Source organism: Limanda limanda, chromosome 10 (assembly GCF_963576545.1).
Source record: "Limanda limanda chromosome 10, fLimLim1.1, whole genome shotgun sequence".
Taxonomy (NCBI): domain Eukaryota; kingdom Metazoa; phylum Chordata; class Actinopteri; order Pleuronectiformes; family Pleuronectidae; genus Limanda; species Limanda limanda.
The window spans coordinates 16,807,835-16,821,039 of record NC_083645.1 but is presented as its reverse complement, the minus strand read 5'-3'; the positions used below and the strand labels follow the sequence as shown (position 1 = coordinate 16,821,039).

At 43.5% G+C, this 13,205-nt stretch overlaps 2 protein-coding genes across 2 annotated transcripts in view; one reads left to right on the top strand and one right to left on the bottom strand.

The window, feature by feature from the left end:
• The window catches only part of LOC133011445 (putative methyltransferase NSUN7), a 20,033-nt gene extending 19,639 nt beyond the window's left edge, over window positions 1-394 (top strand). The window contains exon 13 of the mRNA XM_061079177.1: window positions 361-394. Within this exon, the coding sequence (XP_060935160.1) occupies window positions 361-394 (34 nt within the window). The remainder of the gene's footprint in view (window positions 1-360) is intronic.
• An 899-nt stretch (window positions 395-1,293) lies between these two features.
• The window catches only part of LOC133012043 (amyloid beta precursor protein binding family B member 2), a 29,472-nt gene continuing 17,560 nt past the window's right edge, over window positions 1,294-13,205 (bottom strand). The window contains exons 8-14 of the mRNA XM_061080009.1: window positions 8,731-8,736; window positions 6,360-6,474; window positions 4,482-4,557; window positions 2,567-2,647; window positions 2,361-2,476; window positions 2,062-2,244; window positions 1,294-1,464 (exon numbers count right to left, since the gene is read on the bottom strand). Coding sequence (XP_060935992.1) covers window positions 1,294-1,464; window positions 2,062-2,244; window positions 2,361-2,476; window positions 2,567-2,647; window positions 4,482-4,557; window positions 6,360-6,474; window positions 8,731-8,736 — 748 coding nt within the window. The remainder of the gene's footprint in view (window positions 1,465-2,061; window positions 2,245-2,360; window positions 2,477-2,566; window positions 2,648-4,481; window positions 4,558-6,359; window positions 6,475-8,730; window positions 8,737-13,205) is intronic.

The window sequence follows — 13,205 nt, the reverse complement described above, 5'->3', positions numbered from 1 at the left end:
GGAATTTTTGCAATCACATCATATCTTGCGTGTGCATAACGATTCCTGAGGATATTGTTAAGTTTGAACATAAGCAATGAAACATTCTTGAGCTTTTAAACTGTTTTTTTCCTCATGTATGTAAAATCCAACAATCAGAACTGACTTAAAGCTTCAAAATACATTAAAAACCGATAGATTTACTTTGTTGAACAAGCCTTTTACCAAGGAACAGCAAATAAAAAAGGATAAAATTACATTTCCTTGTTGGGGGCAGAGAGTAACCATTTATTTAGGTATTGTCTGATTTAATTCTTTTTTTTGTGCAAGTATAAATCAGTTATGGTCAAGATGACTTGTGCTGGGAGCATCTGTTTCTAGTGTGTTCAACACTCTTTACTACCGAGACCCTTAATCCCCCATCAACATAAAAAAAAAAATCATATTCTATCGAGAAAACATGCAAAATCAAAAAAAACACATCGATCACAATTCGGTCACCGACAGCACATCTCTCCCTCATATCTACAAGACCAGAGCCCTGAACTCCTCTCGTCCTACATACAATCTTTAACATACACGTCATTAATACAATCACTTCATTCATCCCCGGAGGAGACGTTATGCTTTTTTTCTGTTTCACGTTTGTTGCACAAAACATTGTGATGCCATTTGGTGGGCAGCTGGAGGCTCTTGGGTTTTTCTCGTTCACCTCTCAGATTCCCTCAACAGCAACACAACACTTTTTCTCTGTCCTGGAAGGCTTCCATAGCATTTCCACCATCTAGTCCAGCTGCTCTCACTCTGCTGATGGATATGTTTTTTACAGAAGGGGCTCCGGGCACGAAAGAAAATATGACTTAACCAATGAGTGGCTACACAAACCAGTCTGTAGATAGAAATGTGATCTTCTCTCTTCTGGGTAATCCTATGTCCTGTCTGCGTGGAGGTGTAATCCATCCAGCTCATGAGAAATCCACATCCAGTGAGGGGCCGGTTGAGCCTTCAGATGGTTTCCACTTGTGCACAGGAGTGTTCAAAGGTCAAAGTTCAACCAGTGACACCAAGTGACGTTAGCAAACCCACTGGGCAGCTTTTCCTCCTCATGAAACACATCTGTTTTTCTTTTTTTTTTATATAATCAGGCATTCTTGAAGATTCCCTTACTTTCCTTCCTCTGCGGTGGTGTCTTTTAACATGTATGTACATCATCGGTTACCATGGCTGGTACTGAAAAGGTGTTGTCGTGGCGATAGTGTGAGTGGCATCCAGACATGGGCTGGGTGGTGCTGTGGTCACTGGTGGCGGTCGTTGCTAGGGGAGTTCTGACGGCTGTTTCTTGGTTTTCAGAGTGTCTATGAGAGACTGGACGCCGCGTTTCACGCTGGTGGAAACCCGCCGGGACACGGAATCTGCGGAGGGCGAGGAGGAGGAGCCGGCGCGTTGGGAGGGCGGCCGTGCCACCAGACACTTCTGATACCGCAGCTGGAGAAGAAGATGAGATGGTAAGGACAGTTTATCATGTGGGTCTTTAGTTAAATTGTAAAAATATTAGTCCAAATGTACATTTATATAAAAAAGAGAAGACATGTGCACCAACAAGAGATGAAAAATCAAAAAATGAAGTGTCACGTACGATTACATATGTATTAAGTGACTTGATAAAGAGCTGCTTTTACTCTTCCCCCAGGGTTTCTCCAGATAACAGGCAGATTTATACAATCAAGTCAGTCTTTGCACATCATCCACTTTTGCAAAATCGTACACAACAGAATATGATGCTGCTCTAGATAAAAAGGAGCAAAAAATAAAAAACAGACTCGTTCTCGACTTCATTTAGAAAGCACACAGGACAGATCCTCTCTTTGTCCTCTAAGTGTATCCGTCATCCAGTCTCCACAGTGCAAGCTTCCAAAACACTTGAAACCAAAACACTAGAGAATATGAACAAACCTCACGTCTAACTTGGCAGGAAAACGCAAAAAGTGTATTTTCCAAAATACAGAACTAAAATACAAAGTCATCTTTGAGCTTTTTCATCTAATTTTTTTTCTCCTGTGAAATAAACAAATATGAGCTCACCACACATGCTGCCTGCACGGCCTCAGACACAAAGCCTGCGTTGGGGTCGCACCAAAAAATGTGACACTGGAAGTGCTGGCTCCCCGTGTCCATGATGAAGGCAAACGTGTGCACGTCCCGCCCCACGCCCATGAAGGACAGGAACCGGACGCGACACTCCATCACCACCTCCTCGTCCTCCTCCTGCACAGCCGTCAGAGAGGAGAGAGGAGAAATCAGAGCTCTGTTAGATCGTCCTCTCCCAATGAAAGGCAACTTCACATCTTTTATTAACTGGGTAGCATGGTAAAGCCTCTTGCCTTCTCTTTGATCACAGCCACAGTGGTGTCAGCGATGCTCAGTATGACAGGAGTCCAGTCGTCTTTGCCTGAGGACGACAGGAGGCCCTCGATGGCCCCGTTGATGATGTCCATACCTGGGAACCAAACACAAAGGTGGGAAATCTGAGACAATGTGTGATCTCTAAAGGACGTGTGTGGGTTTCACTTTGGGTTTTGTTTGTTACCTATGGGTCGAGACACAGATGTCATACCCAGATACAGAACATGGAACTTCTGTACCAACTCGGTCTTTGGCAAAGGAAACTCTGTAGAGGGAAAACAGACAGAAACGCACACAGATCAATAACTTTATCACACAGGGCAACATCTAACGCAAAGAGTCCAAACACGATAATTGGCTTCAACTGAAGAAATAAACAAACCCTGGTGAATATTTAACACTCTATGTTGCTGTTGACATGATTAGAGCGGGAAGAAATTAGTTTTCACACAAGCATGCAGGGTTTCAGTGAGCTGGGTATTTTCAGCATGAAACCCCCTTTCTTTTTCTACAAAATGCCCCGTAGGCTGAGAAGATTTACACACACGTTAAAGGAAAACAGTTAAAAGATGTTGATGTCACCTGGATCTCAATCAGTAAACATCTTTTACCCTCAGGACCTCGCTTTTAACGCACCAGACAGTCGACTATACGAGCGTGAGACGATTTCTGTCAAGGTAAAATGCAAAACACCATAACTGCATAAATGTTTAACTATGCAATTAAAGAATGTGCATCTCAGAGGGCGCTTAAAGGAAAATAGAATAAAAACCTCAACCAAACCCTGATCAATTATTAACCTCTCAATCACTTATCATCATAAATTCAAAAAATCGGCCAACGGTCAAAATAAACTGTGATTTCTAATGACTTTATGAAAAATAACCAAATACCAACATTTTCCCTGCCTTCTAAGTAGTGTTCTGACCCAAAGAGGCGTTCACGTGAATTTTCCCAGTTGCAAAAACATTTTTCCGATATTCCGACACCACATGAACGCACAATAACTCCAACGCTCATGTCTTTGGACTGTGGGAGGAAGCCGGAGAAAACCCACACAGACCTGGGGAGGAACTAGGAAAGACTATTCCATTAAAAAAGTTCAAAATATCTCTGACATTCGGAACATGTTAAGACTCTCTAAAGAGGAGAGGAGTGAGGGTGATTTCACACATGGATTCGATGTTTAAAGCAGAGCTCAGGAAAAGGACAGATTTGATGAGGACAGCATTATCCTGGTGTTGGTTCTCATCCCAAATCATTTGGTGCTAATCTCCTCAAACGTGTCCCAACACAAGGGCCTGTAGAACATCAAATCCATGGTGAGAGAGAACTGTTCTAAATTCAGTGTAAAGTGGATAAAAAACCTCCCACTGGATTCCAACTCTTCTTTTCCCGCACGTTATAGCTTTACCAGATATGAGGGATGTTTCACCGATGGGTTGTTTGATCCAGGGTTTGGGATGGACGCTGTGGAGCAGCAGGCCTCGCCTCAAAGAAACACTAATCGGGTTTTAATGAGGTCCAGCGCCTTTGTAAGTGAAGAGCCGATACAGTTCTTTTCCATTCTGATGCGTGAGCTCCTCTCCTCAGCGCTCAGCAGACGCACACACACCCAGAGTCACGGTGGATGAATTGCGCTGCCACTTTTTCCCCATTCTTCCGATAATTACTTGAGACTGAGAGGAGCAAGCGGAGGGGTTAAGCGAAATCGGAACCTGTGAATGGAATTAGTGCGGCGAGGATAAAGCTCGGTGACCGGGGAGCGAGGAGTTGTTGGAGAGTCAGCGTTATCTCGTGTGTAATTGAACCAAAACACTGCTATCTTTTCTATTAAAAATTGTCAAGGTTGCTCCTCAAGGCGATAAGGTAAATTTTGTTATAAAACATACATAGTTTCAGATGTGGAGGAGAGCTGTTATGTGAGACAAGGAACCACAGCAGGGAAGAGAGCACACGGCTGACAAATCTAATTCTCTCACAGGGGAACTACAAAAGAACACGACTCAAGTTAAAAGAGAAAGTGTGTGTGTGAGTGTGTGTGAGTTTGTGTGTGTGTGTGTGTGTGTGTGAGTGTGTGTAAGTGAGTGTGTGTGTACCTTGTAGGGGCACATCAGTGCTGGTTTGGGAGGAGCTGCCCGCTGCAGCCTTGGCACTTTTCCTTTCAGCCATAATCTAAACAAGAGGAGAAGGGGAAAGAAGAAGAGACGGGGAGATAAACCACAGAGGGATGAAGAATGGGACAAAGTGAAGGAGAGAAACAGATAAAGGGCAAGAGAGGTGAGAACAAAAGGAAGGAAGAGGAAAGGGATCAGAACAGAGAACAAAGAATAATCGACTTAGTGGATTTGACCTTAGACTTGTCTTTGAAATGAGCAGTAAAAAATGTAGCAGACAAATAATAACATGGACATGATAAGGCTTTGACATCCCATAATGTTTGCTTTTGTTAATAACTTACATAAAAATATAAAATAAAAAACAAAGTCCTGTTACCTTGAATAAATTAGGGATTTCTCTGCATTTGAACATTGTGGGAAACATTTTGCATCATGTACGTCTAAAAGTCAACAATAATTTAACGTAGGTGCAGTCTTTTTCAGAATTGTTACATATTACATCTCCAACTGTAGACACAGACAGTGTCTCTCTCTTTTCTTTGCTGCAGATCTCTTGCTGCAGAGCAGGCACTCGTCACACTGTGTTGAATAGTCGGCACGGCCCCTGCACTGAGCCGCTGCTCTCTCTTCTACAGATACTTGATTAATTGCCGGTGTCATTAATCAGAGTCTGTGGTGATTCTGCAACTCCGCTCACAAGGGAAAATGTAGGAAGACGCACACACACACACACTCTTTCACACACACACAAGGGAAAGCCGCTCAGCGTGCTGTGCAGCTGCAAGACTCAGGTCACCAAGTTTCTTCGCTGCAGTGATAGAGAAAACTAAGAGTGTGTTAAAAATAGGCCAATTGAAGAGCCTCACACACACACACGCACGCAAGCACGCACATGCACACACATACACTGATTACCCGCAAACATAAACCAGTAACCTTATTTAATGTGACCAAACTTTTGAATCATACAAAGGATTTTGATTTGAGCAAAAAAACAAAACAGCTATGAACATATTCTGAAACATAAATTCATCTGCTTCAACCATTTCCATGGTTCCATTTTAAATTTGAGTATTGATTTGACCTGCTATTACTAACTGTTTTAAAATGTTCACTAACTTTTAATAGAAGGATCAAGTCAGTGACATCAGTCTTCCCTTTTATTTCCTTGCCATTTAAATCTGTCTGTCAGCGAATCTCTACTTTTCATTCAAGATGCATCCAGCATGCAGCTGAGTGTGAGGAGATTCAGACCTGCTGTAATCTGAACAGTCAACAGAGTGAGGAGGGGAGGGGAGGGTACCACTGAATCGTGTGTGTGAGAGAGAGAGAGAGGGGGGGGGGGGCGGGGGGGCGAGAGAGCGAGAGAATCAAGTGAGTGACTTTGCTTTATGCTGCAGCTTTGCACTGTTAAGAGTCTGTGATTCAATGTTCCTGAGAGGGTTAACACGCTGTCACCACAATCTCTCCCTCCCTTCCTCCCTCCCCCCCTCCCTCTCTCTATCACATACGCACACATTGAAAACTCTTTTCAAGAAATGCTGCATGTGCTCTAACCTCAATCTTATCTCCTGTCAGTCTCGTCTCACTGTACAGGACCTTAAAGCCTCTCTCCCCTGAGCCCTCTCTAGTAAAAGATAACAGAAACCTTGTCAGGCTACTGTCACTGGTTTGCACTCTTGAGTATTAGTTTTATAAAACATGCATGTGGGAGTGTCCTCGAAGTTACAGTCTCAGAAAAGTAACTCTAGTTCACTGCATCAGCGGAAAAAGATTGATTTCTCCCTCCTCAATAGATTAAGGCTTGATGGCTTGTTTCCGAGGAGCTTGTGGAGCGGTGGCGGTGACGACACCCACCTTGGAGCAGATTTCGTGGAGACTTGTGGCGATGGCTGCGGCAGGAGTATCACATCGGAACACGTGGCACTTCAGCACCCGCGTGTTCTTGTCTCTCGCCACGTAGGCAAAGTCCCTGAAGCACAGACAGAGGTCAGAGGTCAGGTATCATCACACATTTTATGAGGGAGTTTATGAGGAAATCTAAGAGACAAACATTGACCTGGATGCAGATCAACAGCAGATTAAAAAGACATTTGCTCTGTTAAAGGGGCAGTAAACAATCTCTGTCAGCCTGTGCACTTATTTATCTGAATTGTCACATTTCTTGACATATTTCCCAGAAAAAATGTGCTTTGACTTTTTAGTTTGGTCCATCTTCCATCCATTAACATGGAGGAGCCATATTACAGACAGCCACCAGGAGGAGATTGAGAATCTTTGGCTTTACTTTTAGGAAGCAAACCTATCGTCCATCTTTACACACAGTCTGTAGTGTATATGTGTAAGAGGGACAGGACAGAATTATGGTGGGTTGTTGAGGGTTAAGACAACACGGATAAAAATGTATTTGAACTTTTCACTAATGTGCGTTTTTGCCATAACGATAGGCCGTTTGTTCCGTCTCATTAAACTTCTTCATTCAATATATTTTATGAGGGATATGTTTTATCCACCTAATTCTACAGCTCTGACTTGGAGCCACCTTTCGGAATATTCTGGTGCAACATTTCTTAACGGGCCTCAAACTCCTTTTCCAGAGTGCAACTGGCTTAGGGGCCAATATCTATCTATCAGATTTAATTGCCAATTAGTATATTTAAATTTCCTTTAGCCGTTTTCAGTTTGTTTGGTTCACGTTTGGCTTCATCAGCAGAGATGGGATATTTCCATCTGAAGTCCTTCCCAGTGTTTTCAGCCTTTTTATTTTTATTTTCATCTTGTAAGTTATATTAAAGTGAGTGTTGCATCTCGTCTCTGTTCTGTCTGTTGTCAGGAGGTGACTGATCGCAGAAATAAAAAATAAAAGTTTGCCAGAACTCTGCTCTGAAATAAAAGAACAAATCCAATTCTCTCCCTGCACTTTGCATTTGCATTTTAATATCCGCAAACATGGGAAAAAGTGAAACATTTCCTGCATAAGTAAAAACTAAGTGAAAGCAATGAATATCATCAGGATAAATCAACTTGCTCTGCACACATATAGCTCTATTTGACACATAGATTACTTAAAGCCCCTTTAACAGCATGTTTCTCTCAGTAATTGCTTCACTGGAAGCTGAAGCCAAATTTGGCTACAACAGATGCGTGCCCCAGAGCCTGAGGAAACTACGTGCCTCAAGCTCCACAATGGTGCCACATGGCAGAGAAAGATGTGGAGGAGGAGGAGGAGGAGGAGGGTAAGACTGAGAGAGGAAGCTCCACCGAGATATGAAAGTGTGTGCAGCGGGTGGGCGATGATGAGACACAGCGACGTGTGGGTGATACCATGCACAAGCGTGCGCGCACACACACACACACACACACAAACACAGACACACAAACACAGACATGATGAACGATAGATGTCTGATCCTCATTAACAGGTGAGACAAGCTGCAGAACAAAAGGTAGGAGGTTGAGTTTTCCATCCTGGACTGAAATGATTTAGTAAACAGACAATGCAGAGTGAAAGATTGGGAAGGGGACGTGCAGAGGAGCCAGCTGGACGGCGGTGTCACCAGATGCAACAGCTTCAGTGCACACACACACACACACACACACACACACACACACACACACACACACACACAGACACATATACAGTGCATGCTTCACATTAACCACAGACACAAACAGAAATATGCCAAACACAGCCAGCATTTATCACAACAGGCTCTTTATGTTTATGAGACCATCCGGTATGTCTCCTGTGCCTAACTGTGTGCTCACACACTTTTGGGTCAATAATGCTCACTGCCTGTGGCCAAGAAGTAAAGTACAATGCAATGTGTGTGTGTGTGTGTGTGTGTGTGTATATCTTAAGATGGGTGTGTGTATGCATCCAGTGCACTTTGTTCAGGGCCGTTTGAGCAGTGTGTCACCAAAGCAGCATGAGTGGCCTTGCCTGGCACACTACAAATGGGTCTTTTATGACTCGTGTTCCCTCTCTGGGGGATCAAAATGCTATAAAACCGCACGCAACTCTGAATAGGAAATAGCCCGGTGGCCAGTCTGGCATCATTGATGATTTAACACTTGCAATTTAGACCTGCAATGGTTGCTGATGGACTCCTGCAAAGAGCAACAGTGACTCCGGGCGAAGCAAAGCCACTGGTTTGATGCCTGACAGTGATTACACTGTATGGGTGGTTGAGCGGGTGGGTGGGCTTAACACTCGAAGAGCAGTTACCTTTCTCTGGGTCCCAGGAAGCAGGACCAGGGAAGCGAGGAGGATGAGAGCAGGGAGGAAAGGGATAAAAGGAAAGAGATAAGTGATCGGAAGTTAAGAGACAGGGAAAAATGGAGAGATTAGACAATTGTATCAGAGCAAAAAGGTGAAACGGGAAAAGAAAACGAGATCAGAGGTAGAGACATAGAAAAAAACAACAAGAGGAACATTAATACACACAGCTTAGTCACAAAGCTCTGTCACATCATTCCATATCCTCAATGCTCTGTGTACTTTTCATTTCAGTGGCTTGCGTTCCACTACATTATGACACAACACACCTTTCCTGTTAGATAGGACAGACACGCACACACACACACACACCTTCTTGTTACCTCCTCTCCCTTACTCCCTATTTCTCTCCCTTTTTCTGCCTCGGTGTCTCTTTCATCCTCCTCTTTGCTCTGGCTCTTTAATCTTCCTTTTCACTCCCCAGCTTTCTCGTTTTCTCTTACTCCCGAACTCACAATTTTTCCCCACTCAACACAGGATAACACACATACACACACACGCACACACACAGAAAAGAATGCAGCACGAAGTGATTCCGAACAATTCAAATCAACAGCATGTCTCATCAGTGCCGCGCTCTTCAAGGAGAGCTACAAAGGCAGGTTGAATAAAGATCAGAAGTCTAATTCAAACATTGCCTCGCTTTGATTCTCTGATTAGCCACTTAGTGTTCAGCAGTGTGTGTGTGTGTGTGTGTGTGTGTGTGTGTGTGTGTGTGTGTGTGTGTGTGTTGTAGCTGGCAGATTATTTCAAACAGAGAATCTTTAGAGTCAGAGCATCAGAACTGCTGCTTCGAAGTGCTCCCTCCAAGCAGCCTGTTTTCACGCGCACAAACACACACACACACACACACACACACACACACACACACACACACACACACACACACACACACACACACACACACACACACACACACACACACACACTCAAAGCTTAAATCAACACATGTATAAACTGACTTTACGCTGTCACTTGCATGTGTGTGTGTGTGTGTTAACGCATGCTGTGTTGAAATTCATCTCTTCCTGTTTCTCTATATTTGAATTGCATTCCTGATTATTTTTTTGCTCTGCCTTCATTTACTTTCTTTTCTACTTCCCTTTGCTCCGTTTCCGATTTAAACTCAAAAACCTTTTCCACAGTCAAGTCACTTTGGTAGAATTGGATTAAAGTCTCAAAAAGCTGCTCTCCTCTTTCTCAGACGTTGCCCTGCATTGTTCTCCATAAAATCAATTTGCATTTGGCAGAATGAAAGTGCTGCAGAGGCTTTATCACTGATGGTGACCACAACACAGGTGATTCAAACCAAGCACAGATCCTAAAGAAACGACAGTGTTGTATCATCACATCAACCGACCTCGTTTGACTCTGGCAGCACAAGACTGAGACTAAAGCCACTGGTCAAAAAACCCAATAACACCCGCTAACATTTGGCTTTAAGAATGGATACAGATCTAAGGACGCATGGAAGAGACATTTAGGAACTGGAACCTGAACTTAGCGCTGACCACTTGTGTTCAGATCAAGTCGTCTGAACAGAGTCTAAGCTTCATCTGGAAATGCATCTTTTTCACCTTATTTGAGCTTTTTGTAAACACTCACTTTTAATTTAGCTTTTTACCAATAAAGAAGGAAACAATACGGATTTTCCAGCTGTCAGACGACCCCTATATATGTCTATGTAAACCTTCAGGCAGCTCAGTGTGGAGGCAGACAGTGCCGACAACTACAGAGAGAGTTGCTGGCTTACTAAGGCTTTTACGATCAGTCATTCCTGACGTCAGATAATGGAGCGGGTGACATATTGTAGAGAGAGACAGGCAGGGAATCAACAAGCAACTGAGGATGAATGACATGTAGACCTCAGAGATGGAGGAAGAGCTTTTGGCCGGGAGGTGGGAAGAAAGGATGGATAGATAAAATCTCGAGAGAGAGAGAGGTGAGCGACAAAGGCAGGAGGCCAGAACGCCAAAATGAAAAGTTGGAGGCGTGTCAAGAGAGGAATGGGAACGAGGTGTGAGACCAGGGCCGAGGAAGAGATGGATAAGAAGACGGGAGTCAGGAATAAATGAAAGCAGCAAAGCAGAGAGATGAGTAGGAGCAAGTGTTTAAGTGTTTTCTCTCTCTCTCTCTCTCTCTCTCTCTCTCTCTCTCTCTCTCTCTCTCTCTCTCTCTCTCTCTCTCTCTCTCTCTCTCTCTCTCTCTCTCTCTCTCTCTCTCTCTCTCTCTCTCTCTCTCTCTCTCTCTCTCTCTCTCTCTCTCTCTCTCTCTCTCTCTCTCTCTCTCTCTCTCTCTCTCTCTCTCTCTCTCTCTGTGCCTCACATATTTCCACGGCTGAATAAAGGATGACGGACTCGGAACTACCAATCTCTCTTTGATCCCGCGGCTGTGAGGAAGGCTCGGCTGGAGAGGATGTGTAGAACTCGGAGATTACATGAGGTCACCGCTGCAGATGGATGGCGAGCAAGGGTTTGAGGACCATCATCATCTGCAGCTCTGACATCACTCACCCAGCATCAGTGGTACTAACAGCCTAGTGCGTAGTAGTAGTGGTAACATTAGCATACAGTACGTAGCGCTTTGGGAAAATAGCAATTCTGATTTCTTGCAAAGTTGGCAAGTTCGACTCAGCAGTCGAGACTCCCGAGGAAGTGAGAACTATTTTCAGCTGGAACAGTGTTTTTAATGATAACAGCCGCTCGGCTCCGGTGATCACACGTCAACACAACTGTACCTGAAGGAAATTAAATGATCTCACCTCGGAGGTTCACCGATTTTCAGGGGGTGAGTTTAGTAAAAATGTACACTTGATATCATATCTCCACAAGTCAAATGAAATCTAATATAAACCACACTGTGTTTATTATATACAGTCGTCGTGCGAATCAAAGTTATTAACTCTAACATGGAAGAAACATTCCAAACACACAACACTTAAGAGCCTTGGTTGAGGTAAAGGAATACAAATACTCAGTGTACACTTGGATTCTTCTTCTCTTTTGAGATTGAGCATGGGATTAAATATAAATAATGTAAATAATGCTATATGATTTGATTAAAGCAACTTTTACTGAGCAACAGCGCCCTCTCTGACTGGAGCTCTGACTGCTTAATTTCCACTCACTGAACTATTAAAAATCAGCTATCAGCATTAGTCTTGAACTTTCTGGACCTGATTTTGGCAGATTCAATTCCACACTTCTCACAGGCGATCGTACCCACTCTCCAAAGTCACATAGAGCAAGAGCTGACATTCAGGGTGAGCAGTGGGAATAAAAGTGTCTCTATCGTCCATATTCCAAGTCATTGAATCATCAAATTCATTTTGAAGCTGCATAGTTTGCAAATGAGAATAGGACATAGCAGAGCGTATACTTCCACCAAGGCTGAGCACTCCCCTTATGAAACTGGGCTGCTTCCTTGGGCACAAAAGCTCATTGAAATCCATCAAGTAGTTTTTGCGTAATCCTGAAAACTAAAAAGTAACAAAGAAATGGAACCAAAAACATAACAACCTTGGTGGAGGTAAATCTAACTTTTGAAAACATGATGTTAAATTGTTATATAGTTTCAAGTACTTAAGCAACACTTGCTTTTAAGTGTTTCGCTTATTACCAGAGTTGCAGATGTAACTCTAGATATTTCTGACAAAAGAACACTTTCACCGATAATACTACATTAATTTAATTCAAGAAGTTTCATATAGAGAATAACGTCAAGGTGAATCTTCAGGCACTAAAACGCTGTCATAAATCTAAAGTGTGCAATGAGCGGCAGAGAAAAGCACCTGCACTGCAGTGCGTTGGTCTGCAGTGCAGCCTCCATCACTCAGCAGAGACTTGTGTCTTCTCCAAACCATCTACATGTACATGCAAACACACACTTGACACAGACTTCAATTATCGAGCAGCTCAGAGAGGATCTGGGTAGTGTCGGCCGCTATATGCTAATGCTCTTACATATGCTAATTGAACAGCCCAACGCTTATTTTAGAAATGTCAGAGGAGGAAGTGGCTGGAGACTCTCCCGGCAGCAGAAAGTGTGTTGAACGTATTGATCGCTGCTGGACTGGTGAGTCTGGCCCCAGTCCAACATGGATCAGATCCAGTTCCATGGCAACATGTGAGAGTGGAGACTACCGCTGGATGGTGATTTAGAGGAAAGCCCTTTCATCACACTGCAAAGAGAATAACATAACAACTGACAGGTAGATTTATGTTTACCAGCTGTTTCTTCTGCTTTTTTGTGCAGCATTTGTGTGAAGACTGTGTGTTAGAAGCTTCACTTAAAACTTTGCTGCAGTATGAAATTATCCCAGGAAAGCAAAAAGCTGGGATTGCTTGAGTTTAGATAACGTTATCAGACGGGTGGATAAAGGCCGCGCCTCAACCACTCCTCTAATCACCGGCCTTCTAATCACC